The sequence below is a fragment of the Myxocyprinus asiaticus genome, chromosome 2 (genome assembly GCF_019703515.2).
Source record: "Myxocyprinus asiaticus isolate MX2 ecotype Aquarium Trade chromosome 2, UBuf_Myxa_2, whole genome shotgun sequence".
Classification (NCBI taxonomy): domain Eukaryota; kingdom Metazoa; phylum Chordata; class Actinopteri; order Cypriniformes; family Catostomidae; genus Myxocyprinus; species Myxocyprinus asiaticus.
In genome coordinates, this window is record NC_059345.1 from 50,715,884 (window position 1) to 50,743,353 (window position 27,470).

Sequence of the window (27,470 nt, forward strand, 5' to 3'; positions counted from 1 at the left end):
TACAAAATACTAACCCAGAGAACAAGAACAAGACAGGAAGAAAGGGTGAGAGAGAGAGATAAGATAATGAGAGCACTTTTACTGGTATTACCTGTGTTGGGGGAGGAGCACAGGATGGTTGTGGTATGTGTCAGCATTTTGGAGAGCGGAAAGAGAGTCATTTTCAAGAGACGGAACAAGAGGTGTGCCATTAATCCTACTCCTATAGCTACGGAAAAACAACACCTGTTGGACACCATCATCTGTGTGACATGTGTGAGAACTCTTTGGTTTTACATGAGACAAGTTTGAGGACAGAGCTTTTGGAAATTTATTCAAAATGGTAACCAGGAAGGAGGACACTTAGAAGCGCACTTTCAACTGTAAGGTAAATATAGCTTACTGTCTGACCAGTAGGTTTGTCTAGTTAGTCTGCGGACTTGACACTAAAATCTGTCAAAATTTTACACAGGTGTTTCCACCTTGTCTGGAAAGAGACAGGCTTAAACATGGAAAAGTTGGAATTAGGTTTGAATTATACTCTTTGAAAAATATAAATGAATTTAATCAGTAGTAAGGAAATTAAAGATAATTCACAGAAACTTTCAATCATTAAATATGTAATCTTTTATGTTTTGGAAGTTTCCTAATAACATAACAATTCTAATGTAATGAGGTTACCAGGTTTTGTTGAAGCCTGCTTTAATTCATGAAAACAAAAAGATGCCTGAAGGTAATCAGTCCGAATGGTTTAGTCATTATTTAACTGTGTATTATCCATAGCTAATCCAGATCATGTATATTAAGTGCAGATTGGATTATTTGGATTGGTGGATATTTGGCTATGTAATGGTAGTTCTCTCAGTGAGGGGTTTGGGTACTTTTTTGAATGTACCGTAGAGCTGAAAGATGTTTGTGTAAAATATTTCTAGAGTTTGTATTTAGTTTTTTTATTAGTGCATAGTGGTAATATGCATGTATTGCTTATCCAGCATGGGCGATGTAAGCGTTCCTTTGAGTGACTGTTCCCTCCAGATTTACCATCAAAGTGTCTGAGGCAGGTCTATTACAAAACAAGGTCATGGGCAGAAGTGTCTCTCTTTTTTTAAAGATTTTGTAATAAAAAAAAAAAGTTGTTGTGGCAAATTTGGTGGCAGTGTAGATTAACTACAATCATTGGCTTTTTTAAATTCTACATGATATCAGGTGATATTTGTTTAGGGTATTAGGGTATATATCTGAGTTGGTAGATTTCCATTTAAATTATGTCACTCATCTGACAAAATGATGTCACTTTATTTGACTATGCAAAACAATGAAGTCACCTCTACTGCTGTTAACAAACTATATGAGTAAGTGCAAAGAGTCTGTTTTATTTGATCAACCACCTGCAGGTGGGAATGGTGAATTTGAATAGATTCAGTTCAAACTATGGATGTTGAAACAAGTTTAAAAATATTATTGAGGAAATTAGTATGTGTAAAAAAAGATTTATGTTCCTGTAGCTTAAGGCTACGAATCATGTCGTAAATTTAGTGGAGAGGTTGTCTCGCTCTGAGGATGGTTTGAAAGGGTGGACCCCTCCCAACATTGAGTTTGTTGTTATTCATAGTTGAAAGTCCATTACGTCCAACTGAAGCCTCTTCCTTTAGTTTGTGAAAATGGGTGTTACAACCCATTGCAACAGCCCAGTACCATAAATAAAAGGGATAATTTAAAGGAATGGTTCACCCAAAAATGAAAATTCTGTCATTATTTACTCACACTCATATTTATTCCAGAACCATATGTCTTTCTTTATTCTGTGGAACAGAACAGATGATGTTAGGCAGTAGGGATGTGCAAAACTACCAATTTTCATAATCGACTAGTCGGTCGGTTGTTTGAACGACTAGTTGGTTAGTATTAAGAATAATAATTTATAATTAGACTCCATTATGTTCACGTGACCCCGATCAGATGCCCTTTATTGGACAAATTCAACCAATAAATAAGCGAAAAAACTATAAAATCTTACTGCACAAAACCTAACCCAATGTAACCGGAGTGCTTCAGTGCGATCCTTGATGTGCATTCAAAAGTGCCGATCTGTGAGATAATATTGCAGGTACACATCTAGTTCACGACATCAAGCATTTTAAACCTTTTTTACTACAACAATTTACTTAAGCAGTGTCAGACAGAATCAGCAAAAGACTTAAATCTCTCCACAGCACCTCACCTGAGCATTATTCACAGCAGAGGATTTATTGTCTGACAGTGATCGTTTTGAAATGTATAGTTGCTAACAACAGCGCATAAAAAGACTAAACCTAAAGCAAAAGAGACGAAACTTCTTGCAGAGGGTTTTGCCGTTCTCACTGTAATTCACTGTTAAGCACAGCAAGCTATCATCACGAAAAAACAGTCTCTAAGAAGTTGGGTCTTTCAGTTAATTTGAGAATTGCATATCCCAATAAAACAACTACCACTAAAAATATTAATATCGACCCCACTAATTGACTAGTCCATTGTTAGAAGACTAGTCGATTAGTCGACTACCCTGACACATCCCTATTTGGCAGACTGTTAGGGACTGACAGCCTCAGTCACCATTGACTTTTATTGTAATGAAAAAAGTAATGTCAACATTTTTTGAAATTTCTATTCTTAAGTTCCACATAAAAGAAAGTCATACAGGTTTGGAACAACATGAGAGTGAGTAAGTTATGACAGAGTTTTCAATTTTGGGTGAACTGTCCCTTTAAAAACTTTCCCTTAAACCTCTTATAGTGTTTAACATAATATAAAGAATGTATTACTAGATGTTTCCTGTTCCTTTTTTACGATAAGATACTACTTCATTCTCTCTAAATTGGCTGGAATTCTTTAGCCGGAAAAGCAAGGTTGATCCACCTGTAATACTGCATACCAAAGGTATCATACCTGCCAACATTGAACTCATATGAGAAGCAGAGAGAGTACACTCCTTCTTTTGCACACAGTGGCAGTGGATTAAATATGCTATTGGACATGGGCCAGTTTCACCCCTTTTAAAAAGAAACCTAATGCCTGTGAGACACATCCCTCAGTCTGGTTACAGCTGGTTCACATAACAAATTGAATTCAGTCTGTTTGAACATTTTTTTACTATCTGGTTCACTGGGATAGAATGCCATCTACATACTGCCCTTTAATGAGGAAGTCTTTGTTTACTCAAGGTGAACTCTCAGATGACATTTTCAGTCAAAAGAGAGTTCCCCATGTCATTAGCTGCCAAACATGTAGAAGTCTCATCACCACAATGGATCATCTGTCATCATTAGACGGAAGGCCATGAAAACATGTATTTCTAGTTTGCCATATGTTTCTGGACAGCATGTGCTCTCCTGGGTACTCTGGACTACCTGATAGTCCCATAATGTTGAAAGGGAAACATGAGAAAAGGTATGACTGTCTCAGGCATATTTGTTCGCAGGATATAAAGTTTCACACCTACAAAAATACCGTATTCAAACTGACAGTTCACCAAACTCACATTTGAAAGAAACATTTTCAAATGAACATTAATAATGACACATTCTGAAACAAAGATTAATTGCATTACTTTCATGGACACAAACAACCTGCCTATCTTAATTTGTTTAGAATATGATAAAGTATAATCCCCCTAATGCGTATATAAACCCTGATTCCTGTTTTATCACAAAATACCATGAGTTATGGGTGTAATCTGATTACAAAGTAATTAAATTAATATAATTACTTTTTAGTCAATTCGTAGTGTAATATATTACATTTTTAATTCTAGTAATCAGATTACAGTTACTGACTTTCAATTACTTTTAAGTCCACTTTTAAATCATTAGCCGCTTTTCCACTATTGGGCCAGTGCGAGCCAGGGCTATCAACTGGTCAGTCAGGGCCAATAGGCTCAGACCTCGAGCTGCAAGACAAAAATCAATCTGCGTTCCCACCATTGGGCCAATTGCCCGCAGAGTTGCCCTAAAACCCACCCTTAACACGCCGCCTGGTGGCAACGTTACACATCTCGCCCATTTCATAAACAAGAAGGAAGCTCAAGCTGAGGTATCATGTTATCTAGTTATCAACAATATTGAGTTTATATCATTTGTAAACATTAGCTAGCTAGCAAGGTAAGTTAGCATTGACAACTCAGTGACTGTAACTGCCATGGTGTCCCGAGTGGTCTCTCCACTAACTGCAGGACGATTACCTTCTTGAATGAAATATAATCAAAGTAATCATATTACAATTTTTGTAATTAGTCATTTGTAGTGGATTACTTAAAAAAGAACTTACCCAACACTGCGAATTGGTAAAGTCAGTAAGAACTACTGAATTTTTGATGTTCCTGCTCATGACACTGGTCAAGGATTAAGGGTCTTAAATTTAAGGAGCGGAATGTCTCGAATTGGGCTGATTTCATGGGTGTTCACACTCAGATTGTCCTTCAGACACCAGGCCTGATCTACTAAAGGTTTGCTGAGTGAGGTACATGGTGTATGATTACACACACATCATCAAAATAAAATTAAGGAAGGAAGATTTTCCCAAACTGTTTTTGTTAACGTCAAAGGCTTTAAATAAATTACATCTCGTTTGTTTATATCACTGTTTAAAGCACAAAGGTTATGGGTTTGTCTCATGACACACTGACCTAAAGTCTACTAAATCGACCGGTATATTTAAACATACTTTTTATAACATTAGTTATAAAAACAGGACTATAGCAAAATACAGCAATATAGCATAGACCACACTTTATAAATATATTGCAATGACATGACTGTATTTCTACACCTGTAGAAATTAACACCTCCTTAATGAAAATTTAAGGTTTTTCAGTGCAGTCCTGTGAATAACATCTCTTTGGAAGCCGAATCTGGTTGTGGCCCATACATAAACACAATAAATGATCCAACATTTAGTTGAGGTTAAATTTGTCAAGGTCATTGTGCTGTAATAAGTCAATTATTACAACATTTCACAAAGAGGTGTGACTTGATGAAGCCAAAGATATGACATCTCCGTCAGATTATAGTATTATGAACTAGAAACCACAAAACCTGAGCCATGCTCTTCGGAGACATTGAAAGACAAACAAAATATTTGTCTTTCAACTCTATCTCAAATCTCTTATGGTTATTATTACCATTTTAACAATCAAAGTTTATATGAAAATAATCTTTATAGTTGTTCAGATCAAGCAGTCCATTTAATTATCTATTTAAACTGTCAGGCAGAAGTGTTTTGATTATGAGTACAGTACACACATTCTTTGAGCATGTGAGCACTGTTTCAAGGTTTATAGGAATGTGAGGGCTTGTTAATGATTGCCGCAGGAGTCAAGCATTATGTGCAGGTTGAGGACAAGTAACACACTTTGTAACACACCTCACTCTAAGCTCTACACTTAGTTGAAGCTAATATCTTTTTTAATTGAGAAAGAACTGCCATTAGATATGCCAATGTTTTAGAGATTAAAAGTCTCCACCTGTCTTTCTGCAGCTTGACAGCTTGAATATTAGGACTTCCATTAAAACGTATGTAAATCCCAGATAACTTGCAAAATAGGGTTGATTGTTGTTTTCAAGGACATGTCCAAGGGCACATTCTTAAATCCACTTAATCTGTTAAAGCCTAAAAGTCAGTCATAAAGTATTAAGACAAACTTGAAATGAGTTTTTTACTTGCTAATCATTAATGTGTTGATTGAAGGGTTTATTGGCTTGCATATTACTGAAATTTATGATGTGAAGCAGACCTTATTTTGGAGTGATGCCTACCATGCTCACTTAAACACAAACCTAGTCATAGTTAATTTATGGTCTGTGAACTAAAATGAATTCCCCATGTTTCTCATTTTTCCAAGCATACATACTTTTAGAGAACTGTAGTGTCAGGTTGAAAGTGATCATACTAGTGTACCTCTTTTGAACAGTGTTCTCATACATGACATGAATCTTTTACACTCACCTAGCTGAGCATTGCAAAGCAGCAGCTCTTTTTAACATGGTACAGAAACTATTGTTTCTCATTTACAACCGTAGCAGTGTCTTTTATACATCATGGCATTCATCATTTATTCTATGGCATGTGCCACATTGTTCTGCTGTTTCAGACTTGAAAAGCAGCATTCCTCACATTCGAATGCCAAAATCTGTTTGAGTGGATGATGACACAAATTCTCGTCTAAGCTTTTGGTGAATTCAACTGATGTGATACATTTAATTGAACTGATTGTGCATGACAAAAAACATAATCTGAAAAGCTCTCTGTTTAAAGTATCACCGTGGCTACTATTCACTTCAGTTTAAAAACAAAGGATCATTCTTGTTGAATGGTCTTAAAAAATGAAACTGTTTGGGGGGCCTGGGTAGCTCAGCGAGGATTGACACTGACTACCACCCCTGGAGTCACAAGTTCAAATCCAGGGTGTGCTGAGTGACTCCAGCCAGGTCTCCTAAGCAACCAAATTGGCCTGGTTGCTAGGGAGGGTACAGTCACATGGGGTAACCTCCTTGAGGTCGTGATTAGTGGTTCTCACTCTCAATGGGGTGTTTGGTAAGTTGTGCGTGGATCGCAGAGAGTAGCATGAGTATTAAAAGGATCAGTTTTTCGATCAGTTTCACCAGAGACAAACTGTTAAATATTCGGCAGCAAACACCAGATAATTTTTTAACTGAATTTGATTATTTGGACGTTTTGTTGGACATTTTAGTTGGAGGAGCTGCGGTGCTGTACAAAGACGCAACGAGGGAAGCGAGTCGGCACGCTGGTCAAACTGTGTCAACGTGGCTTTCGAGATGTACTGCCAAGCATACATCTAGCAAATCTCTGCTCTCTTTTTAAAGAAATGGACAAACTACTTCTCCTAACCCATACAAATAAGGACTCTGCTACTCTGTGCTTCAAGGAAACCTGGCTGAGTGAAATCATTCTGGACAGTGCATTACTTCTGCCAGGCTTTCAGCTGTTCGGAGCGGATCGCATCACAGAGTTATTGGGGAAAACGAGAGGTGGTGAAACATGCTTTTACATCAATGCAAGTTGGTGTACAGATGTAACGTTGAAGAAGATGTGCTGCCCTAATTTAGAAGCGCTCTTAATCAACTGTAAGTCTTTCTACTCGCCACAGGAGCTTTCTTCGTTTATTCTGGTGAGCGTTTATTCTCCATTTTTATTATTCTTGGGGATTTTAACAAAGCAAACTTCACATGTGAACTGCCCAAATACAAACAGCACATTACATGCCCAACCAGAGACAGAAATATACTGGATCATTGTTATAGTACATCAGCATCAGTGGCCTGAAAGACATTACCAACTACAAGACACCATCCTCCAACACTGTAGGGAATCAACAACTGGCTGACGACCAGCAGAGGTTGTGGTCTGCAACCCTCTTCCTCACCCCTCCTGCTACTCAACATTCACTTAAGATCTGTGAAGAGGATATGTGCCGGGTCTTCCAGAAACAGAAGACAAGGAAAGCACAGGGCCCAGATGGTGTTTCACCCACTTATCTAAAAGCCTGTGCTAACCAGCTGGCCCCCATCTTCACACATATCTTCAACACATCACTGGAGCATTGTGAAGTTCCCAGCTGCTTCAAATGCTCCACCATCATACCTGTCCCAAAGAAACCCACGATTGCAGGACTTAATGACTACAGATCTGTCGCCCTGACGTCTGTGGTCATGAAGTAATTTGAGAGACTGGTGTTGGCCCACCTGAAGGACATCCCTGAACCCTTTCTGGATCCCATGCAGTTTGCTTATTGCGCTAACAGGTCTGTGGATGATGCAGTCAATATGGGACTGCATTACATACTGCAACATCTAGACAGACCAGGGACTTATGCAAGGATCCTATTCATGGACTTTAGTTTGGCTTTCAACACCATCAACCCCGCTCTCGGTTCCCACCTCTATCTGTCAGTGGATCACCAGCTTTCTGACAGATAGGCAGCAGTTAGTGAGACTGGGGAAATTCACTTCCAGCACATGTACAATCAGCACTGGTGCCCCCCAGTGATGTGTGCTCTCCCCACTACTCTTCTCCCTGTACACAAATGACTGGACCGCCAAAGACCCCTCTGTCAAGCTCCTGAAGTTTGCAGACAACACTACAGTCAAAAGCCTCATCCAAGATGACAACGTGGCTGCTTACAGAAGGGAGGTTGAATGGCTGGCTCACTGGTGCAGTCCAAACAACCTGGAGCTGAACACGCTAAAAACAGTGGAGATGATAGTGGACTTCAGGAGGAACATCCCAGCATCAATCCCGCTCACCATTCTAAACAGCAATGTGGCAGCAGTGGAGTCATTCAGGTTCCTGGGCTCTACCATCTCACAGGACTTGAAGTGGGAGACCCACATTGACTCCATTGTAAAAAAGGCCCAGCAGAGGTTGTACTTCCTTTGCCAGCTGAGGAAGTTCAAGTTGCCACAGGTGCTGATCCAGTTCTACTCAGCAGTCATTGAGTCCTCTGCACTTCTATAACTGTCTGGTTTAGTTCAGCTACCAAGTCAGACATCTGAAGACTTCAAAGGATAGTCCAGACTGCTGAACAGATTATTTATTCTCATCTTCACACCCTCCAAGAACTGAACACCTCCAGAGTGAGGAAAAGGGCTGGAAAAATCACTGTGGACACCATTCACCCTGCACATTACCTTTTTGAACTGTTGCCCTCTGGCCGGCGCAACAGAGCTCTGAGCGCCAGAACAGTCAGGCACAAGAACAGTTTCTTCCCTCAGGCTATTCATCTTATGAACAGTTAAAACTGCCCCCAATACTCTCCATTGTGGCAATACAATCATGTGCATATTCAACTATTCATTCATATTTATATTCTATTTATATTTATTTGACATCCTACCACTTCTGCACAATACTGTAAATCACCGTGCACATAACTCTATATCTGTATATAAAATATTTGAACAACATTATTGCCCTACTGTAGTTTCCTCTATATGTTTATCTGTTGTATCTTATTTTTTATTATTTCACTGTTTATATATATATGTTTATATGTATATTTCAAATGTTTGTATGTATATGTTGTATATGTATATTTTTTTGTATTCTCTTTGCACTGGAAGCTTCTGTCATCATGACAAATTCCTTGTGTGTGTAAGCATACTTGGCAATAAAGCTCATTCTGATTCTGATAGTTCACCACAAAATTAAAATTCTCTCATCATTTAATCATGCCATCCCAGATGTGTATGACTTTCTTTCTTCTGCAAAAAAAAAAAAAAAAAAAAAAAAGAATTTTAGAAGAATATCTCAGCTCTGTTCATCCTTTCAATGCAAGTGGATGGTGGCCAGAACATGAAGCTCCAAAAAGCACACGAAGGCAGCATAAAAGTAATCCATTCGACTCTAGTGGTTAAATACATATCTTCTGAAGTGATATTATAGGTGTAGGTAAGAAACAGATACATTTTAAAGTCCTTTTTTTTTACTATACTTCTCCACTTTCACTTTCACTTCCACATTCTTCTTTTTTTTCATTCTTCGTGCATATCACCACCTACTTGGCAGGGAGGAGAATTTATAGTAAAAAAGTACATAATAATTTATCTGTTTCTCACCACACCTTTCCTATCACTGTAGAAGACAAGAGCTGTGTCCCAAACAACACACTATACACTATGCACTTTCAAAATATACTATGCACTCAAAGTGTAGTATCGTCCCAAATTGAACACTTAATGCTTCTTTACTACATGGAGGCATTCACCGTTTAACAGCTGACAAACCTCACTTGTATCTTAAGCAACGTACACATTCATACAGCTTGGGGTGATGGTAAAGCATTCAACTCACATTTGAAAGTTGCTTTATCCACTGAAGTTTCGCTAGCTGCTACATTATCCATTATTTACAACTGTTTTGTCAGACCAGCAGTGCAGCCAGGTAACACTGCCACTTCCGCTATGTACGGCAAGCCGCGAGCACTGAGTGCATGAAGTGTCCAATATTCCACACTCCATTTTGACGGTTGAAAAAAAATTGCATCATCCGGATACTAAAGTACACTTCTTTTTGCTGCATTTTCAGTGTTAACATACTATTCGCAATACTTACACTACAAAATGGCATAGAATAGTGCAGAAGTGTGCCGTTTGGGACGCACCTATAGATTTAACCACTGGAGTAATGTTGATTACGTTTATGCTGCCTTTATGTGCTTTTTGGAGCTTCAATGTTCTGGTCACCATTCACTTGCATTGTATGGATCTACAGAGCTGAGATATTCTTCTTAAAATCTTCATTTGTGTTTAGCAGTCAAACACAATCTAGCACACCAGCCCACAATCTGGCACCAACAATCAACCATGCGATAAGAGAAATGCATGTTTTAAAATGAAAACCCCAAACTAACACTTCAACTTTGTGAGCTTATGAATGCATTTAAGTAAATGACTCTTCACTGCATCTCATCTCTTTAACAGGGCACCGTCATGTACAGTAGAGACACTCCTTATTGACTTTCGCACAGTGTCATGGAGCTGAAGGTGTGGGTGGATGGCATTCCACGTGTAGTTTGTGGCCTATCTGAAGAGACATCTTGTCAGGATGTAGTCATCGCTCTAGCCCAGGCCATAGGTGAGTTATTGAGTATAATCTCTCTCTCTTGGTCTTGGAATAGAGTACTTTCATCCTTTAATGTTTGTTCTTGATGTGCTCTCCAGGGCAAACTGGTCGTTATGTGCTCGTCCAGAAACTAAGAGATAAGGAACGGCAGCTTGTGGCTAATGAACGCCCATTGGAGTCCCTGGCTAAACTGGGCCAGTTGGGTAATGAAGTGCAATTTATCCTACGTCGCACTGGCCCCACGACCAGTAAAGGCACTGACCAAGGCCGAGTCCCTCCCTTTCCCAGGCCCCCAGTTCCAGAGCCCCCCAAACACAAAGAGCCAAAAAAGGCTCTTACTTTTAATCTGGGGCCTTCCACATCACCCCGAACCCGTGTAAAACATTTTGAAAAACCACAAAGAGACTCTCAAGCACCGAGGGTGTCCCCGTCCCCGTCTCCTTCCTCTTCCCTTGTCCAAGCTGGTTTGTCAAAAGATGCACTCTATCAGCAGATTCTTCGACAACAAGGGCAGCTACAAGCTATGCAGGCACAGCTGGAGACTCTGGAAAGGGAGCTTGGTGTTTGGGAGCGGGCTCCTCCTCCAACCCTTTCCCCTGACCTCCTTGAGAAAATGGACTACCTACAGCAGGCTGTGAGGCAGAACGAGGCAGATCTGGCTCATGAACAGTACTGGGAAAATGAATTTCGCTCTGAAGTTCAGAAAGAAAATGACATTCTAAAGCAAAAGAATGAACTCCATGCAGCTCTCGAAAAACACAGTCAAATGCTACATGACAAAGGCAACCAATCGGAGCAGCTGGAGCATGATATTAAGCTGCTTTTTGAGCGCAAGAGAAATGGTATGCATCAAGCCAGGCCCAGTGTTGAAGAGTCAGTACTCATTGCAAAGGGAAAACTGGACAACCAGCAGCACCAAGGGGCTGAACTGCAGGCATCGATCGAAGTGACAGAAAAGGTGTTAAAGCTGGCAGATGAGCAACTGCAGGTCAGCATTTCTGTTTTTAATATTAATAATGCTCAGAAACTCCATATTGCCTAACATTGTTTGGCTTTAAGTTAAAGGTGAAGTGTGCAATTTCTGCACCACTAGTGTCATAAAACGGAATTGCAAAAATAATGACTTCTTTCAAAGATGTTTTCCAAACACTCTCCTCGTCTTCCACTGGTCAAAAAACAAAACAAAAAAAACTTATAATTAATCTCTGCATATTTAGCTAGGATATAAGAAAGTATTTTAACATAGAAAAAAATGCATGACATTAAGTTTCAAGGGAATTAATTCCAGAATAGGAATGCAGTTGCTGAAATTAAAAAGTGCATAAATCAACCAGCGTATCTTCTCATTTTTACAAGATAACATTGGAATTAAATATGGGCTCAATGAAAAAGCAAATACCAGAGTTTCCACATCATGTGTCCTGCCAGAGTAGTAGACTGGCAACCAATCCAAAAAATGCAAACAAGTCATTTCAATTCTCCTTTGTTAAAATCCCTTTACTAGTTCACACCTGTAAACTGACATTTAATAACAGTCAAACAAAACTACATTGTATACTTATGACTAACTGAACCTCAGGGCACCATACACACTACTTCACTATTGCTTCATTCGTTGTCTCATGCTTATCTTCAAGGGCAGAGCTGTATTCATTCATCCTTTAGGTTGTTGTCGTTACCAACAATACTGAAGTCACATTAATCAAATTAGTGAGTTTATAAACAAAAGGACAGGTTATGGGTGATTGAATAGTATATCAAGACCAGTGTTGGGTAAGTTATTAAAAAAAGCTAATTTACTACAAATTTCTAATTTTCAAAATTTTTATTGTGATTACTTATTACTTGATTGAAAAAGTAATCACATTACCAACTACTTTACTTTTAAGTTACTTTTAAAAACATTTTTCACTGAAAAGTTTTTCTGCTTAACGAATTCAAAATAATGTCTAAATTTCCTTATTCATCATTGCACCGAAGTCATACACTAAGCACCATGAGTTTCTCCTTTACAATGACTCTTTAGGGAATGCACACTTCAGCTGTCATAGAAATGCAAACAGTTTACATATGAACATAATTCATGTTTTGAAATTTGAATGCACAGTACATAGAGCAGTAGAAATTAATTACACATGCAATTAATGAAAATGTTATACACGTTATTTTATTTTTTTAAAGTTTATTGCATGAAACAAAAACAAACATTGTGCCACAAGCAATCTCACATTTCCAACTTTTCTTTTTACACACAAAAAAGAAGAACAAGTAAAAATAAATATATTAGTTTTATTGATGGAGGTAATATCAATAATAATTAAAAAATTCTGATACTCAAAATGAGAAAGTGGGAAAAAAAAGTGAAGGAAGGAAAAAATAGGAAGGGCAAAAAATGGGGGTGGGTGCATGATTAGTCCAAGGGGAGAATCTGTAAAGAGTTGAAGGAGTTTATAAAAGGTTGCCATTTTTTGAAAAAAGCACCAGAGCTACCGTTCCTACAACACCTTATCTTTTCAAGTTTAAGGAAAGCCATAGTTTCTACAAGCCATTGTAAAACAGTTGGAGGCTTGGAGGATTTCCAAAGAAATAAAATACAACGTCGAGCTAATAAGGAGGTGAAGGCTAAAATATCTAACTGTATGGAATTAAAACTAGTCCAAACCTTGGGGACCCCAAAAATTACAATAGCAGGGCACATATCTACATTGATTTGAAGTACTTCGGACATAGTTGCGAAGTAATTAACTCAATACTTTTGAAGCACTGGGCATGGAAAAAACGTGACTCAAATTACATGGGGAAGCATGACACTGAGAGGACCACCGATTGGGGTTTTTTAAAGACCGATGCCAATAACTAGAGAGCAGGGTGGCCGATAGGCTGATTTAATGCCGATATATCACATAATTTTAGTAAATAACATATACATAAACAATTAAAATTTTGACCCAGTTGCTGCTGATCTTTCGTAGTGTCATTTCATGTGGAGATTAAACTTCAAAGTGGTGCTTCACGCTGGCGTTGAGCGGTGCATGACGCTCTGATGCGAACCATGTGAATGCGGCTTCACGATTGCTGTAGCAAAGTGGATAGCCACAGCCTGCCAGCCGAATAATATTGTGGAGGATGAGGGTTTAACAGGTTTTATGTGAATTGCAATGAATACTCAACCTACAGGGACTAGTTCTTTCAATAAGTTAAACTCCCAATTCAAGTCAACTTGAACTGGTGCTATTTTAGTGCATTTCTATCTTTATACCGTGGAAGGCTTTGTTTGGAACATTTTACTAAACATTGTTTCATATTGTTTTGTTTTCTTTCCTAAGAAGGAACTAAATGCATTTTGACAGGAAAAGAAGTATAGATTGAGTCAAATTTCAGCACCTTTAAAGTCTGTGATTAATTGCAATTAACTATGAAAAATCATGTGATTAATCACGATTAAATATTTTAAACGACTGACAGCACTAATTTATATATAACATTATTTTAAGTCATGTATTTAAAGTAATTAATAGAATGTCAGTATCTGTAATCTGATTACAAGAATTTTTGACAAAAAAGTACTAATTATTTTGTAAATAGACTTCACCCAACACTGATCAAAACAAAGCTTATCTAGCTATGCACAGACAGTATATTTATGTTATTTGAGCTTGTTTGCGTGCTGACTGCTGCCACTCTGTGGCTGCCTTGTGAAAAAAGCCTGGGATAACAAAGTATAGGATAAAAGAACATTGATGTTTGAAAGGCACTGCTTTTTCCTCCAGCCCAACTCTAAATATCTCTTTTGTTCCCCTATAGGCTAAAACAAAGGAACTGGATGATCTGAATAAGGAGTTACGTCAGTGTAACCTGCAACAATTCATAAAGCAAACAGGAGTCACCCCAGCACAGTTCAGTCAGCAAACAGATGACATTGATTTTGCTCTCCTCAACCCTGATGGACAGAGTGATGAAGGTGTGTGAAATTAAATGCAGTCTGCTAAAACTTCTAGTTTTTTGGAAGCAAGTTTTTTTTATTTTTTATTAATGCATTTAATAAAGAGACTACATAGTAGCTAAAAGAGAGTTTATGTTTTTCCAAATCTGTATGAATTTCTTTCTTTCTTCAGTAGAACACAAAAGGAGATGTTCAGCAGAATGACAGCCTCAGTCACCATTTACTTTCATTGCACGGAAAAAAGTTGCAGTGAAATTGAACGGTGACTGAGGCTGTCATTCTGCTTAACATCACCTTTTGTGTTCAACTTAAGAAAGTCACAGTTTAACAGTAAGTCTCTTTTGACTATGATAGATTCTAATTCCTCCATCTTGGAGTTCAACCCTCGTACCACTGCCAAGCAAATTTTGGGGAACCCACGCAGCCTCCAGAACCCACTAGTCTCCAGCCTTCATCCGGAGGGTGTGTATGTGTGACACTCAGCTTGCACACTGCTGCCTTGCCTAAGACTTCTGCTTGTCCACCTCTACCTCTGCCTGCTTCCCAGAATGCATGCTCATTTACTGCACACTTCCTCTCCTCTCTGGTGGCACTTTGTCTCAACAAATGTACTGTAAAATATACTGTCATGGACATTTATTGACCTGACAATTCAACTGCACTGCCATTAAGACAGACTTTGGAGAAAACATATATATTTATTAATTAGATTTGTTTTTTGGGTTTTTTGAGCAAGAAAACAAAACAGCATGCTTACAAGTCTCCTGTGTTTTCTTAAAATCAAACAGCAAGGTTTTCTGCTAGCAGTGACTATCAAGCTACTACAAAAATATTCTTCCCATTATGCTGAAACCTGCACTGCCTTAAGATTCTCTTGTCTCTTGTAGCCTTTAGAAAAGCATGAGCTTTTACTGTGTTATGCTCCCAGTATTTAAAAGGATTGGTTTGAATAAAATGAAAATTCTGTCATTATTTACTCACCCTCACATCGTTCCAAATGCGTATGCGTTTTTTTTCTTTCTATGGAGCACAAAAGTAAAAGTTTTTAAGAGTCTTTACTCTTAGTCTTCTGAAGCCGTACATTACCCAGTCCCTCCAGGAATTAGAATTTACGCAAGTTTAACCAGTCAAAATTTACCGTAGCTTGCAATTTTGTATAATTTTGGCAATTTTTCTGCATAATCTGTAAATGTAAAATAATCCGATTGCTTTTCTCCATATTGACAGCGGCAAAACAAGTCGATATGCTGTATATTCAATTGCACAGCTGCCATTAATCTCCACAGTAACAGAGTAATCATCTCCTCCTCGTCTCCTTTGTGTCACTGCATGCCATTAACCCTGCATGTATGAACCCGTATCAATAAATAACATTTGCAATTAGAGGAAACCGGAACATTTTGCGTTCAATATTGAAAGCCTTATCTAAACTTTCAAATTGTGCACGTACATCACACACAGTGTTTAATATATATACGCTCTTTTGGAGCTCCTACCCATGTCGATCGGTTTATTTTTAAGCTTTTTATGACCTTACACTAATAAAGGAAATCCGTTTACATGACCACACACGTTGTCGGCTTATATTAAACATAATCGGTGTAAGAACACGCATGTAAACGCCCTAATTGACACAAATTACACAAGTGTACCATGATTATTTGTGATTTTTCACTGCAAATTAACAAAGAAAATGGCATCACAATTTTTTAGCATAAATGCTGTGAAATCCTGGTGCGACTGATTACATTTGTGTTAATTACGCCAGACGCCAAAGCTTGTGTCTAGTCCGCGTTTGCGTCCAGATTTAAAAAATGGCATGACAACAAAAAAACATTGGTTCTCACATGTGTAGTAACAGAAAAAATAGCAGCACACATGTTTGGAATGACATGAAGATGAGTAATAAGCTAAGACTTCTTTTCTTTTACTTTTTTTCCCCCCTTTTAAAAAATGATCTGTCTTCTTTATATCTGTGATATGAAACATTAATCCAACAAGAGTAGCTTGTATTTTAAAAATCATCCTCTATGAAGCCCTGAACTTTATTCCATTTTGTGTGTCTTGCAGTCTTGTCATCATGACATCATGGCGATAAAGTCTGGAGTGCAATCCAAAGGAATTATTCACTGTTCACTTTATATTATAATGTCTATATAATTTTTTTCTGTATATGTTAAAGATATTTACTTTTGTATGATACTCTTTGAAATGCATTTGTGACTTAAAAATAATGTAAATACAGTGCTGTCTTTGTAATTATAAAACAGATGAAGATTTTTGAATGTAGTTTAACAATTTACATATATTTCTTTTACTGAAGACATACCAAAATAAAGAGAAATTGTTACAAGTTGGCTCAATGAATCCCCACCGCAAAGCATTAAAGAGGCCCTATTATGCTTTTGGGGATTTTACCTTTCCTTTAGTGTGTAATATAGCTGTTTGTGCATGTAAAAGTCCACGCCAAAGGTAGTTACACTCTCCCATAGAAAACACTGCTCTTGAACTGCCTGAAATGCCTGGTTTGCAGTCCAGCCATTACTTCCGTTATTTAGTTATGTCACTATGTAACACATTTGCATAACGCCAGCCTAAGGGCTACTTTGGTTATGGTAAGTGGCATTACATTTCTGACACGCTCTAAGCGGTTGACCAATCACAACAGACTGGGCCAGCTGACCAATCAGAGCCGACTGGTCTTTTCGGAAAGGGGGCTTTAAAGAGACAGGAGCTACAACAGAGTGTTTCAGACGGGGTGAAAAGAGGTGCTACAGCAATGTACAGTATGAGAAAAATAATGTTTTTTGATCATTAAAGCATGTAAACCTATTCTAGTAGACCCCCAAAATAAAATTATGAACCTGTAAATGAGCATAATATGGGATCTTTACGACACAATCATACTAAGTTATAGACCTACACATTACCATAAAAATGGACAATTATCCCATGCAACCAATTTCAATTCCATCTCTTTCTTCTCACATAATACATCATTCCAAATCAAAATGTCATTTCCATCTATTTATTTATTTGGTAACTGCTGTAGTTGGGTAATAAACACAATTGTACAGTACACAATAATGTGAGGGGGACTTACCCCTGGAATGGATGCAGCATCATTCAAATGCATTAGTTTTAAGTTACTGATGCCATTGTATAAATTCACTATTTACAGTTGGCCATAATTAAATTACATTAATCCATGAGTGAAAGTGTGATCCTAACATGGCATCATGAGGGGACCCTTTTCATGTACTGTAGAATAAAACAGTTTACTAAAATGACTGGGGTCTTTATCTCGTGAGTGGACAAGATTTTATCCATACGTTTCAAAATTGCTGTTAATTTCTTTAGGAGAAAAACCTTTTGATTAGGAAAAAATTACTGTGCATAAAAAAAATAAAAAAAAAACAGTAGAACCCATTTAAGAGACTGTATTCCTCACAGCCTTGTTTTCATTATGGTCAAAATTTATTTTAAAGGTCTTTTCATCTGACAGCAGAACAGTGTTTAAAAAAAATAATAATTACAATATATTAGTCAAAACTAATTGATGGCAACTTGCTAGCTTTAGTGTCCTTGATGATCATGATTTTAAGCTTGATTACATTTCCTTGTGCCATCTAACCCTCTGCGCATACATCAAGCACTAAGAAGTGTAGTCGAGCATGAAACCATGATCATACCTAGAGACTGCAATGACAAGATGTACAGTTTGGTCTGTTCTCACCCACAATAGTCTGGATTGCTTCAGAAGACATGGATTAAACCACTGGAGTCATATGGATTACTTTTATGCTGCCTTTATGTGCTTTTGGAGCTTCAAAGTTTTGATCACCATTCACTTGCACAGAGCTGAAATATTCTTCTAAAAATCTTCGTTTGTGTTTGGCAGAAGAAAGTCATCATTTGGGATGGCATGTGGATGAGTATTTTCATTTTTGGGAGAATTATTATTTTAACTAGAGATCAACCGATATTGATTTTTTACAACAGATACAATGCTGATTATTTGTATGTTTACATATCCGAAAACCAATATGCCAAGCCGATTTTTTATTAATTTAATCAAATTAATTATTTCATATTTATGTTACAAAAGTTATAAATATAGCTCAAGTAGGAAAATTATTAATTTATTTATTTAAAGAGGCCCCAAGAGAGTAAATAATGTGCAAATTTTTATATTACAAAAAAAAAAAAAAAAAAAATGTAAATTTTCTTCTAATTATATTAATCCCTATAATAGTTTGATCCAAAGATGTCAAACCAACTGCAAAAAAAAAAAAAAAAAAAAACCTCAATATTATTCCTTACATAGCACACGAGTTCTATTTGGAAGTTTAAATTTGGTATTTTTTTATAGAGATTTTTTTTTTATCCATTTAAATCTATGAAACTCTTTGACCGATTGACCTAAAGATGTCAAAAGACAAAACTTTTGGGAAAGCTAAAACAACTGAATAGGACACATGGAACCAGATAGTTTTTAACAGTATGTTTGAGAAAATAAATGCCACAAGCTTTGCAATTGTCCTTATTCACAGCAGCGCCATCTTTGATTTTTGACGGGAATGAATATGAGGCTGTGAGGGATTGACCTACAGTTTCTTCAATGAGCTGTACAATTGTTCAAAGTGTTTTTGGATCGTTCAGTTGACAAAACACTGAAAAAATATCCTTCCAAGAAATTTCAGTAGACAGTAAACTCTAGACAAAATTAGATGCGATCTAGGAGCTTTTTAATAGATTTATACAGTACATGTCATTGAAGAAATGGTAAGTCTATCCCTCACAGCCTTATTTTTCATTTACGTCAAAAAATGGCATGGCTGTGAATAAGGTCTATTTATGTTATCTGTCAAATACAGGCGTTAAGGCGAGAATAGAGAAGAATTGAAATAGGTTGCCAGTCCATATTCCATTTTGCTACTGTAACATAATAGAGTCACGTTAGTAATGGTTGTAAGTCCCAGAGTTGTAGATTTGGACCCTTAAAGGAATAGTTCACCCAAAAATGAAGAGTCTCTCATGATATACTTATCTTTAAGCCATCCCAGATGTGTATGACTTTCTTTCTTCAGCAGATCCGAAGTGAAGATTTTTATAAGCACATTTAAGCTCTGTTTGTCCATACAATGCATGTAAACTGTTCCCATTAGACTACTGGCTATTTGGCATATTTAGGCAGCATAAAAGTAATCCACTCCAGTCAATCAATTCATGTCTTCTGAAGCAAATCGATAGGTTGGTGTAAGAAACAACTCGATAATTAAAAAGTTTTTAACTTTAAATCGTTGCTTCTGGCCAGTGCTGTATTGCTGTTTGAAATGACCTAACTCTCGCATGACGTTTGTTCATCTGTTGTATAGCAAAGCGCTCGCTTACAACTTCTCACGTGAACGCGTCATTGTGCTTACGTCACACGACAGCTCCATAATGTGTCGGATGCTGGCAGAAAGTGATTTTTAAAAGTTATTAAAGTTTTAATTATCGATTTACTTTTTACACAAACCTATCGATTTGCTCCTGAAGACATTAATTGATCGACTGGAGTCTTGTGGATTACTTTTATGCTGCCTAAATATGCCTTTTGGACCGTCAAACATTCATTTGCATTGTATCTACAAACAGAGCTGAAATGTGCTTATAATAATCTTCATTTCGGTTCTGCTGAAGAGGGAAAGACATACACATCTGGGTTGGCTTAAAGGTAAGTAAATCATGAGAGTATTTTCATTTTTGGGTGAACTAATCCTTTAAGAATGTCATTCATCTGATTTTTATATAGGCCCTATAAACAAATTCAGATGAAAAACATTCTTAAGGGTCTCTTTATTATAGGGCCTACTTCCACCAGTTAGCTTTTTAAACACACTGGTTTAAAAGTCTGTTGTAAATATATGCCATATTGTTTTTTTGTTATTGTTTTTTTGGCCTACATAAAAGGGTGACCTTAGTTTCTGCCAAAATTCTTTTAACATCATATGCCCAAATACCTTTGTAAGAGGCATGACAAAATCAAAACATCATGCAATGTTCAGAGAGATAAAAGAGGAAAAGGAAATACCATGTCAAAGACAACTGTCTTTTTATAAGTACATTGACAAATATCCCCCAAGTAAATGTAATGTGCACACAACAAACTAGGATCCTTGTTTATCAGCGAATCTCACTCAAGTTTCACATTTTAGCCAGATGATGGCAGTGAGTGGTTTTTTAGAGGACCTTTTTTTATAATCTACAATGAGACACGTGACAGAAACTGAGAAAGAAACTGCTTCAGTTTCCAGAAAATGAAAGTAGAAGAGCCTTGCTGTTCTTTTAAAACACAAGTCTCCACACATAAGGAATTAGATTACCTACCGGTCACACAAACGAAGAGAGTGGGAGTAAAAAGTCTTATTAACAGCTGTTCAACAACATGCTCAATTTAAATGGTATGTTCTCACTCCTCATTTTGTTCTTTAACTTTAAGAAATGCTATTGATTTGTATGTAATAACACAAGGAATGTGAACTATATATTGTGATTAGTATGTGCATTGTCAGGTCCTATCTTTGCTGCGTCCTCTTAAAGTCTATATCTCAGGTTTTACTGTATCGTCATAATGGGTGTAGTAATTGCTAGAATTTGTAAGTTTGACTCATTTTCATTGAATTATACTTCTATAAGTGGTGCACTAAACAACATGAATATTCCTTTTTGGTGGGCATAATTCAATCCTTTTCCTTCAATCTTTAATAATAAAAAAACCCTGTTTTTAGGGCAGAATTTTTACGCAACATTTTTGTTCACATAGGCAGACAAAATGGCAAAAAGGAAGAAGACTATGCTGGGAAGAAACTCAAAGCACTTCCCACTGAGCTACTACAGAGAGGACAAGATGCAGTCAAGGTCGACCTACAACGCAATAGACTCAAACAAATCACTGGTATCTCTCAACTGTTAAACCTGACAGAGCTCAACCTAAGCAGGAATGAGATGACTGATTTTCCCTCGGAGATTAAGGCGTTATGCAACTTAGTAAAACTCTATATGAATCAGAACAAAATGAAAACCATTCCAGAAAATGTTTTCCCGTCATTGGAAAGATTACAGTTCCTAAAGTTGAGCACCAATCAGCTTGACACGCTACCGCAAGATATGAACAAGTGCCAGAGTCTCACCTACTTGAACCTGTCCAACAACTGCCTGAGAAATCTGGAACCTCTTGTGGGTCTTCCTTGCCTTAAAGAACTATATGTTGAGAGGAACCAGTTAGCTGAGCTACCAGATTTGCTGTTTCAAAACAATTGCTTAACTCATTTCAAAGCCATTGGCAACCCTCTAAGAAAGCCCCCTGAGGAGGTCTGTGCTGGGGGATTGAGAGATGTCCAGAATTACTTTTCAATGCTAGAGGAAAACTCCTCAGATGTTTATACTGTAAAGACCATGTTTCTGGGGTCCTCTATGGCAGGGAAATCCACTCTGTGCCGCAGTCTAAAGCAGGGATGCCCTGTACCAGTGGCTGAGGCTGATCGTACAATTGGAATTGAAATCAGTGAAGTTGAGAGTGATGGTATCCGTTTTTACTTTTGGGACTTTGCAGGACAAGAGGAATACTATATAACCCATCATGTATTTATAACAGCTCAAGCCTTTGTCATACTTGCCATCGATCTTGCCAGGTATGCACTAAATGCATAATTTATGCATTTAAATTTAATGCAATTTATGCGAAATTTAGCAAGAGAAAGTCAATGGTACCAAAATGTCTGTAACTAAAAGTAAATAGTATACTTTTAGTTACAGACATTTTGGTACCGTTGACTTTCTCTTGCTAAATTTCACAGTACAACACAGTACTCTGCAGTACTCACTAAACGCACAATGCTATTTATAACATGTGCAGTATACACCTTAGTAGCAATAACAGTAGGCCTATGTGGTTATAAACTTTATAAATAACTTTAAAATCACATTGTTGAGCCCTTGGTGTTAATATGGCACCCCTTTGCATTGCATACATGGTTTTTGCGCTTATGTTTAACTTACTTGCTCAGCAATATTCTCTTCAAACATGACAGTAGTTGGCTTGAAAGAGAAAACTTGCCAGGGACATAGAAGCTGACAGTTCACACTAATGTCTGCTATAGCGCCCCTTGTGGCAAAGTTGAAAATGCAACACGTATATGCCTGTATGCAATTAACTATTGCTCATACTTAGTGTTGGGGATTTCAACAATTCCTATGTGCTGCTGCATTTATAAGACTTATGATTTTCGCCTAGCAGACAATAAAAACAGACTAAAAGTCCCATAGACTTGCATTAAAGGGCTAGTTTACTCAAAAATGAAAATTCTCTCATTATTTACTCACCCTCATGCCATCCCAGATGTGTATGACCTTCTTTCTTTTGCTGATGATTTATAAAGTAAACCATACGACTCCAGTGGTTATATCCATATCTTCAGAAGTGATATGATAGGTGTGGGTGTGAAACAGATAAATATTTAAGTCCTTTTTACTATAAATTCTGCTCCCTCCCAGCAGGTGGTGATATGCACAAAGAATGCAAATCGCCAAAAACAAAAGAAAATTGTGAAAGTTGAGATTTTTAGTTAAAAAGAACTTTAATATTGATCTGTTTCTCACCCACTCCTATCACATCACTTCTGAAGATATGGATTTAAACACTGTAGTCTTTTGGATTACTTTTATGCTGACTTTATGTGATTTTTGGATCTTCAAAGGTCTGGCCACCATTCACGCATTGTAAGGACCAACAGAGCTGAAATATTCTACTAAAACTAATCTACTTTTTGTTCAGCAGAAGAAAGAAAGTTATACACATCTGGGAGGGCATGAGGGTGAGGAAATGATAAGAGAATTTTTATTTTTAAAGAAGTGACCTAAGCCATATCTAGGGACCAGTATATCATAAAGACTTCAGGGATGGCTATTTTGACTTGGGCCAGTTTGCCACCCATAATGCCCTAACAACCACCCAGAACTCTCTAGCAACTGCAATGTTTTAAAAAAAACACCCAGAACACCTAAGTAATGGCTTTGCAAGGTCCTGGCAGCCACCCATAACATGCTTTGTGACAGAAAGTTTTGAACAGGTGAAAAAATGTAAACATCTAGTTTATTTATTTTTTATTTCTTCAGCTACCAGATTAAGAATCCCCAGTCTTTCAATGAGAAAGTGGGCTTCTGGATCAGAAACATTCAGCTTAAGATACCAGATTCAGTGGTCCTTTTGGTGGGGACTCATGTTGACCAGTGCACCAATGAGACTGAAGTGAAAGAAAAGCAAAAAGACATTGAAGAGAATGTGGAGGAAATGCTGAAAAAGCACAAGTTTAATTTAAACCAGCGGAGAAAGAACCTCCAAGATCTGGAGGGCCCATCTCTGTACTCTGACCAGATAGATCAAACTGAAAGACTCACTGAGCACAAACTAAAGGTAAGCGTGTTTGGTTTTGGGAATACTGTCTTATAAATCATGCATCAAAGGCTATGTGCTGCCATGATCCACTTCATCTCCTTTTGCTTTTAGGTCCTTGAGCTTGTACTTATAGATTGCACAGAACCTCTGGATATTTACAGATTGCACACTCGCATCAAAAGTGAAGTCTTGAACAAAGATACATTCCCTAACATAGAACAGACATTACCTAGATGCTACCATGAGGTGGAGACTGATCTCCAAGAGCTTCTGAAAAATGGTGACATTCCTCAGCATGGTCAGTATGTTTTTGTTGTTTTTTTTTTGTTGTTAGTTATACAGTGTAGTTTTTGCTGTTTTGTTGTTCAATTAGTTTCCTAGTCTTATAATTTATAATCTGTTAACAGGAATTGTCGCTCAAAAGGACCTCCTGAATGAACTGCAGAATAGACATGGTGCACTGGACCATGAAAAATTGAAGTTAATTCTTCAGTATCTTCACCGAATTGGGGTCATTATGTGGTACAAGGAAATCCCAGAATTGGCTGATTCTTTGTTTGTGAAACCATCATTCCTCATCTCATTGTTCAAGGTTATATGTTCTAACATATAAACTGCAACCCTAAAACTACCCCAAAAAGCCATATACTAACCAGTGTTTTACTTTATTTAGCAATATAAGTAAAATTCTTAATGTCCTGTATTCTGTCATAGACCATTGTGAGACATGACCTAGTCAAGGAGCTGAACGCTATTTCCCCTGCAATGCTGAAGTCAGAAAATGCCCTTTTGAAAAACAAGAACAGATGGATCAGAGACTATGAAGACAGAGCAACTTTAAGCAATGTGGCTATTAGGATCCTGGTTCGTAATGAGCTCCTAAAGTTAGGCTTTACTGAAGAAGAACTCATTGAGGAGGTGGTTGGATCCAGAAAGAGGGAAGGAAATCTCCTTTCGTTGCTGAAACACTTTGATGTTTGTTTGTCATCCAAAAATAAGAGTGACCTCGATCCAAAAGCAAGTGAATTCCATCCAAAGAAAAAATGGGTGGCCTCAAATCCCCTTGTGTACGAGCCAGATGCTTGTCTGTTCCCAAGTTACCTGACAAACAATGAGCAGGTACAACAAAAATGGGGAGAAGACAATACAGAGGACCTCAACATTCATGTTTATTTCCTACCTGAGAGACCACATGGCTTTTTCCACAGGTGAATACTTCATCTTGTCTCTTCCAGACAACAAATGCATTATACAAAAGCTGCAATGTTTTCTGTATTGTGAATTTGCAATGTGTTATCACCCTTCTTATTCACAACCAAATTTACAATAAGATGGCTAATACAAGCAATTTGATTGTTATATTTGTCTATGACATGCTAACATTTATGTTTCCTTTACAGGCTAGTCATCAGGACATGTACCTTTTACTCTCAAAACTGGATTGGAAAAGACCAGTGTCTGTTCTTTTGTGGCAACAAACGTGTTCTGCTCAGAGAAAAATGTAATGAAGAAGACCAATTCATTGAGATCCGCTGCAAACACAGTGATCGTAAGTTGTAACCCCCATGTATTTATTTTGGTCTACTTGTAAGTATCCATATATTATTACACCGGTTAGAATTTTGCACATTAAAAGCCCTCTGTTCTTGAATTTTTAAGTAATTCCTAAAAATGATTGCAACACATTACCCTCTCAGAATACATTCTTAGTGTAGTGAAAAGAGCAAATTTCCTTTCATATTCATTAGCCACTTTCCTGATTTGCCAGTTTAAGCATTAAAAGAGCTTTCGATGCAAACATTAGTGTTTGTTGCAGAAAAATAGTGTGTAGCACCCCCCAAAAATACAATAAAAAAATTATGCAGATTGTTGAACCCAAGCTGGACTAATAGGGGCCCCAAGTGGTTAAGAGGGGAAGTCCTGGGTCAATACACAGACTGACAAACTAGAATGCCAATCCACAAAACAGTATACAGAGAATGTAGGTTAAATATCATTATCTTATTTACATCAAGATCTCTTCATGTAATCCCAGACTGACTCAATATTCAGTGGGGTGCTCTGTGTGGGTCATGCCATCTGTTGCAGGGCTCCCTGTTCTTCTATTATATTCTATTCTATTTGCAAAAGGAATGTTTGGGAGTCTAAATTTTATATTACCTATTGACACACTAAAGATTAAGATAACCATAAATAACCATCTTAAGACAAATGTTTTTGTGAAACATCTTATGTGCCTAAGACTTTTGCACAGTACTGTATATACTATATATACTGTATATATGTTGTACTTCCACTGTGGTAACATTGAGAAAACAGCACTTCTTCACATTTTTAGTGTCTGATCAAAATATCTGAGTGAAATGGTAGTTCCTTTATATACAATTAATGAATATTTCAATAATATATATTTTAAAATCTATATTTCTTTTCTACTGTAGTTGCAACCTCAACAGATATTCAGAAAGCATGGCAAGTGATAAAGGTGATCATGCACCGACTGACCAAACTCGCTGAGCAGTGGCAAGGGCTTTGCCTGATTGTCCACATTCCCTGCAAGGCTCCTGGCTGCTCAGACTACTTTGAATGGAATGACTGGCAAGACTGGTTAGAGGATTCAGAAACAGACACATTTAATGTGTAAGTTGTAGTTAGATTTGTCCTCTTTTCATTTGTCTCTACAAAGGTGTACTCTTTTAGCACAATATGTGTTCATCTCATCTTATTTTTAATCTTGTTCAAATAAAAAAGCACACCCTGTACCATGCCAGCTGCACAAAAACTAAGGTGACTGAATTCTTTGTTCTTTGTTCTAGAGGACTAGATGAGAAACATACTTGCCGTTATGGACACAAACGGAGGACAGAGTTGCTGTTCCCTAGAAGTAAATGCATTTATTTACTGAGAAATACAACACACACATATTATTCTGCCTTTTAAAATTCCTATATATTTTGTCTGCAGCTCCTAATGCCTAGACCTGATGGGAGGACGTGTGGGAAAAGCCTCAATGACCCACATCAAACTGCACTTATTTCATTTGTAAAAACAGCATGAAATACAACTTGAAAATTGTTTACTTAAAATCAGTAAATACTTAATGTATTTAATGTACATTGCTTATTTAATGTAGTCTATAATGGAGGAAACTTTATTTCTGGGAGAAAGCAAGATTTCTTAGAAGTTTACTTGATGTGTTCAATAGATAAAACACATTGTAGGTACATATAGTCACCGCCAGGGGGTGGTCTTTATTAATTTACACTTCAGAAGTTGTTTGACAGAATCAGTGGTGGAGGGCCAGAATCAGGCAAAGTTTTACTGTTGTAGAGTCCTTTATCATGTAATGAATTGTCTCAATAAAGTTATCCAGATTCCATAACACCACAAGATTTACCAAAGTCACTTATTGTTTGCTTTTACGCCCTTCTAACACGCTTAAAAATAAAAAAGAAGGCCTATATGTTCCATAAAGAACATAACTGTTCCAGCAAA

The 27,470-nt window shown here is 37.3% G+C and overlaps 2 protein-coding genes across 2 annotated transcripts; both read left to right on the forward strand.

Annotated features, from left to right (window-relative positions):
• The first annotated feature begins 170 nt into the window (after positions 1–170).
• LOC127452208 (ras association domain-containing protein 7-like) lies at positions 171–17,835 on the forward strand. Its single transcript, XM_051717554.1, has 6 exons — positions 171–367; positions 10,452–10,605; positions 10,692–11,581; positions 14,398–14,554; positions 14,891–14,998; positions 16,607–17,835. Exons 2-6 carry the CDS (start codon positions 10,503–10,505, stop codon positions 16,618–16,620), a joined length of 1,272 nt encoding a protein of 423 aa, XP_051573514.1. The 5' UTR covers positions 171–367; positions 10,452–10,502; the 3' UTR covers positions 16,621–17,835.
• A 2,972-nt stretch (positions 17,836–20,807) lies between these two features.
• On the forward strand, positions 20,808–27,382 carry LOC127452176 (malignant fibrous histiocytoma-amplified sequence 1-like). The gene is made up of 10 exons (XM_051717484.1): positions 20,808–20,982; positions 21,345–22,212; positions 23,696–23,993; positions 24,087–24,273; positions 24,383–24,567; positions 24,690–25,183; positions 25,376–25,524; positions 26,417–26,615; positions 26,792–26,859; positions 26,940–27,382. The coding sequence occupies exons 1-10, from the start codon at positions 20,967–20,969 to the stop codon at positions 26,951–26,953; spliced, it is 2,478 nt and encodes an 825-aa protein (XP_051573444.1). The 5' UTR covers positions 20,808–20,966; the 3' UTR covers positions 26,954–27,382.
• Positions 27,383–27,470: the final 88 nt, after the last annotated feature.

Bases quoted from the DNA above. Each gene is read 5' to 3' on its own strand.
- LOC127452208 (XM_051717554.1), top strand. From the start codon at position 10,503: ATGGAGCTGAAGGTGTGGGTGGATGGCATTCCACGTGTAGTTTGTGGC. The intron at 10,606-10,691 runs GTGAGTTATTGA...TGTGCTCTCCAG, and splicing joins CGCTCTAGCCCAGGCCATAG to GGCAAACTGGTCGTTATGTG. The intron at 14,555-14,890 runs GTGTGTGAAATT...TGACTATGATAG, and splicing joins TGATGGACAGAGTGATGAAG to ATTCTAATTCCTCCATCTTG.
- LOC127452176 (XM_051717484.1), top strand. The intron at 22,213-23,695 runs GTATGCACTAAA...TTATTTCTTCAG, and splicing joins CTTGCCATCGATCTTGCCAG to CTACCAGATTAAGAATCCCC. The intron at 24,568-24,689 runs GTTATATGTTCT...ATTCTGTCATAG, and splicing joins TCCTCATCTCATTGTTCAAG to ACCATTGTGAGACATGACCT.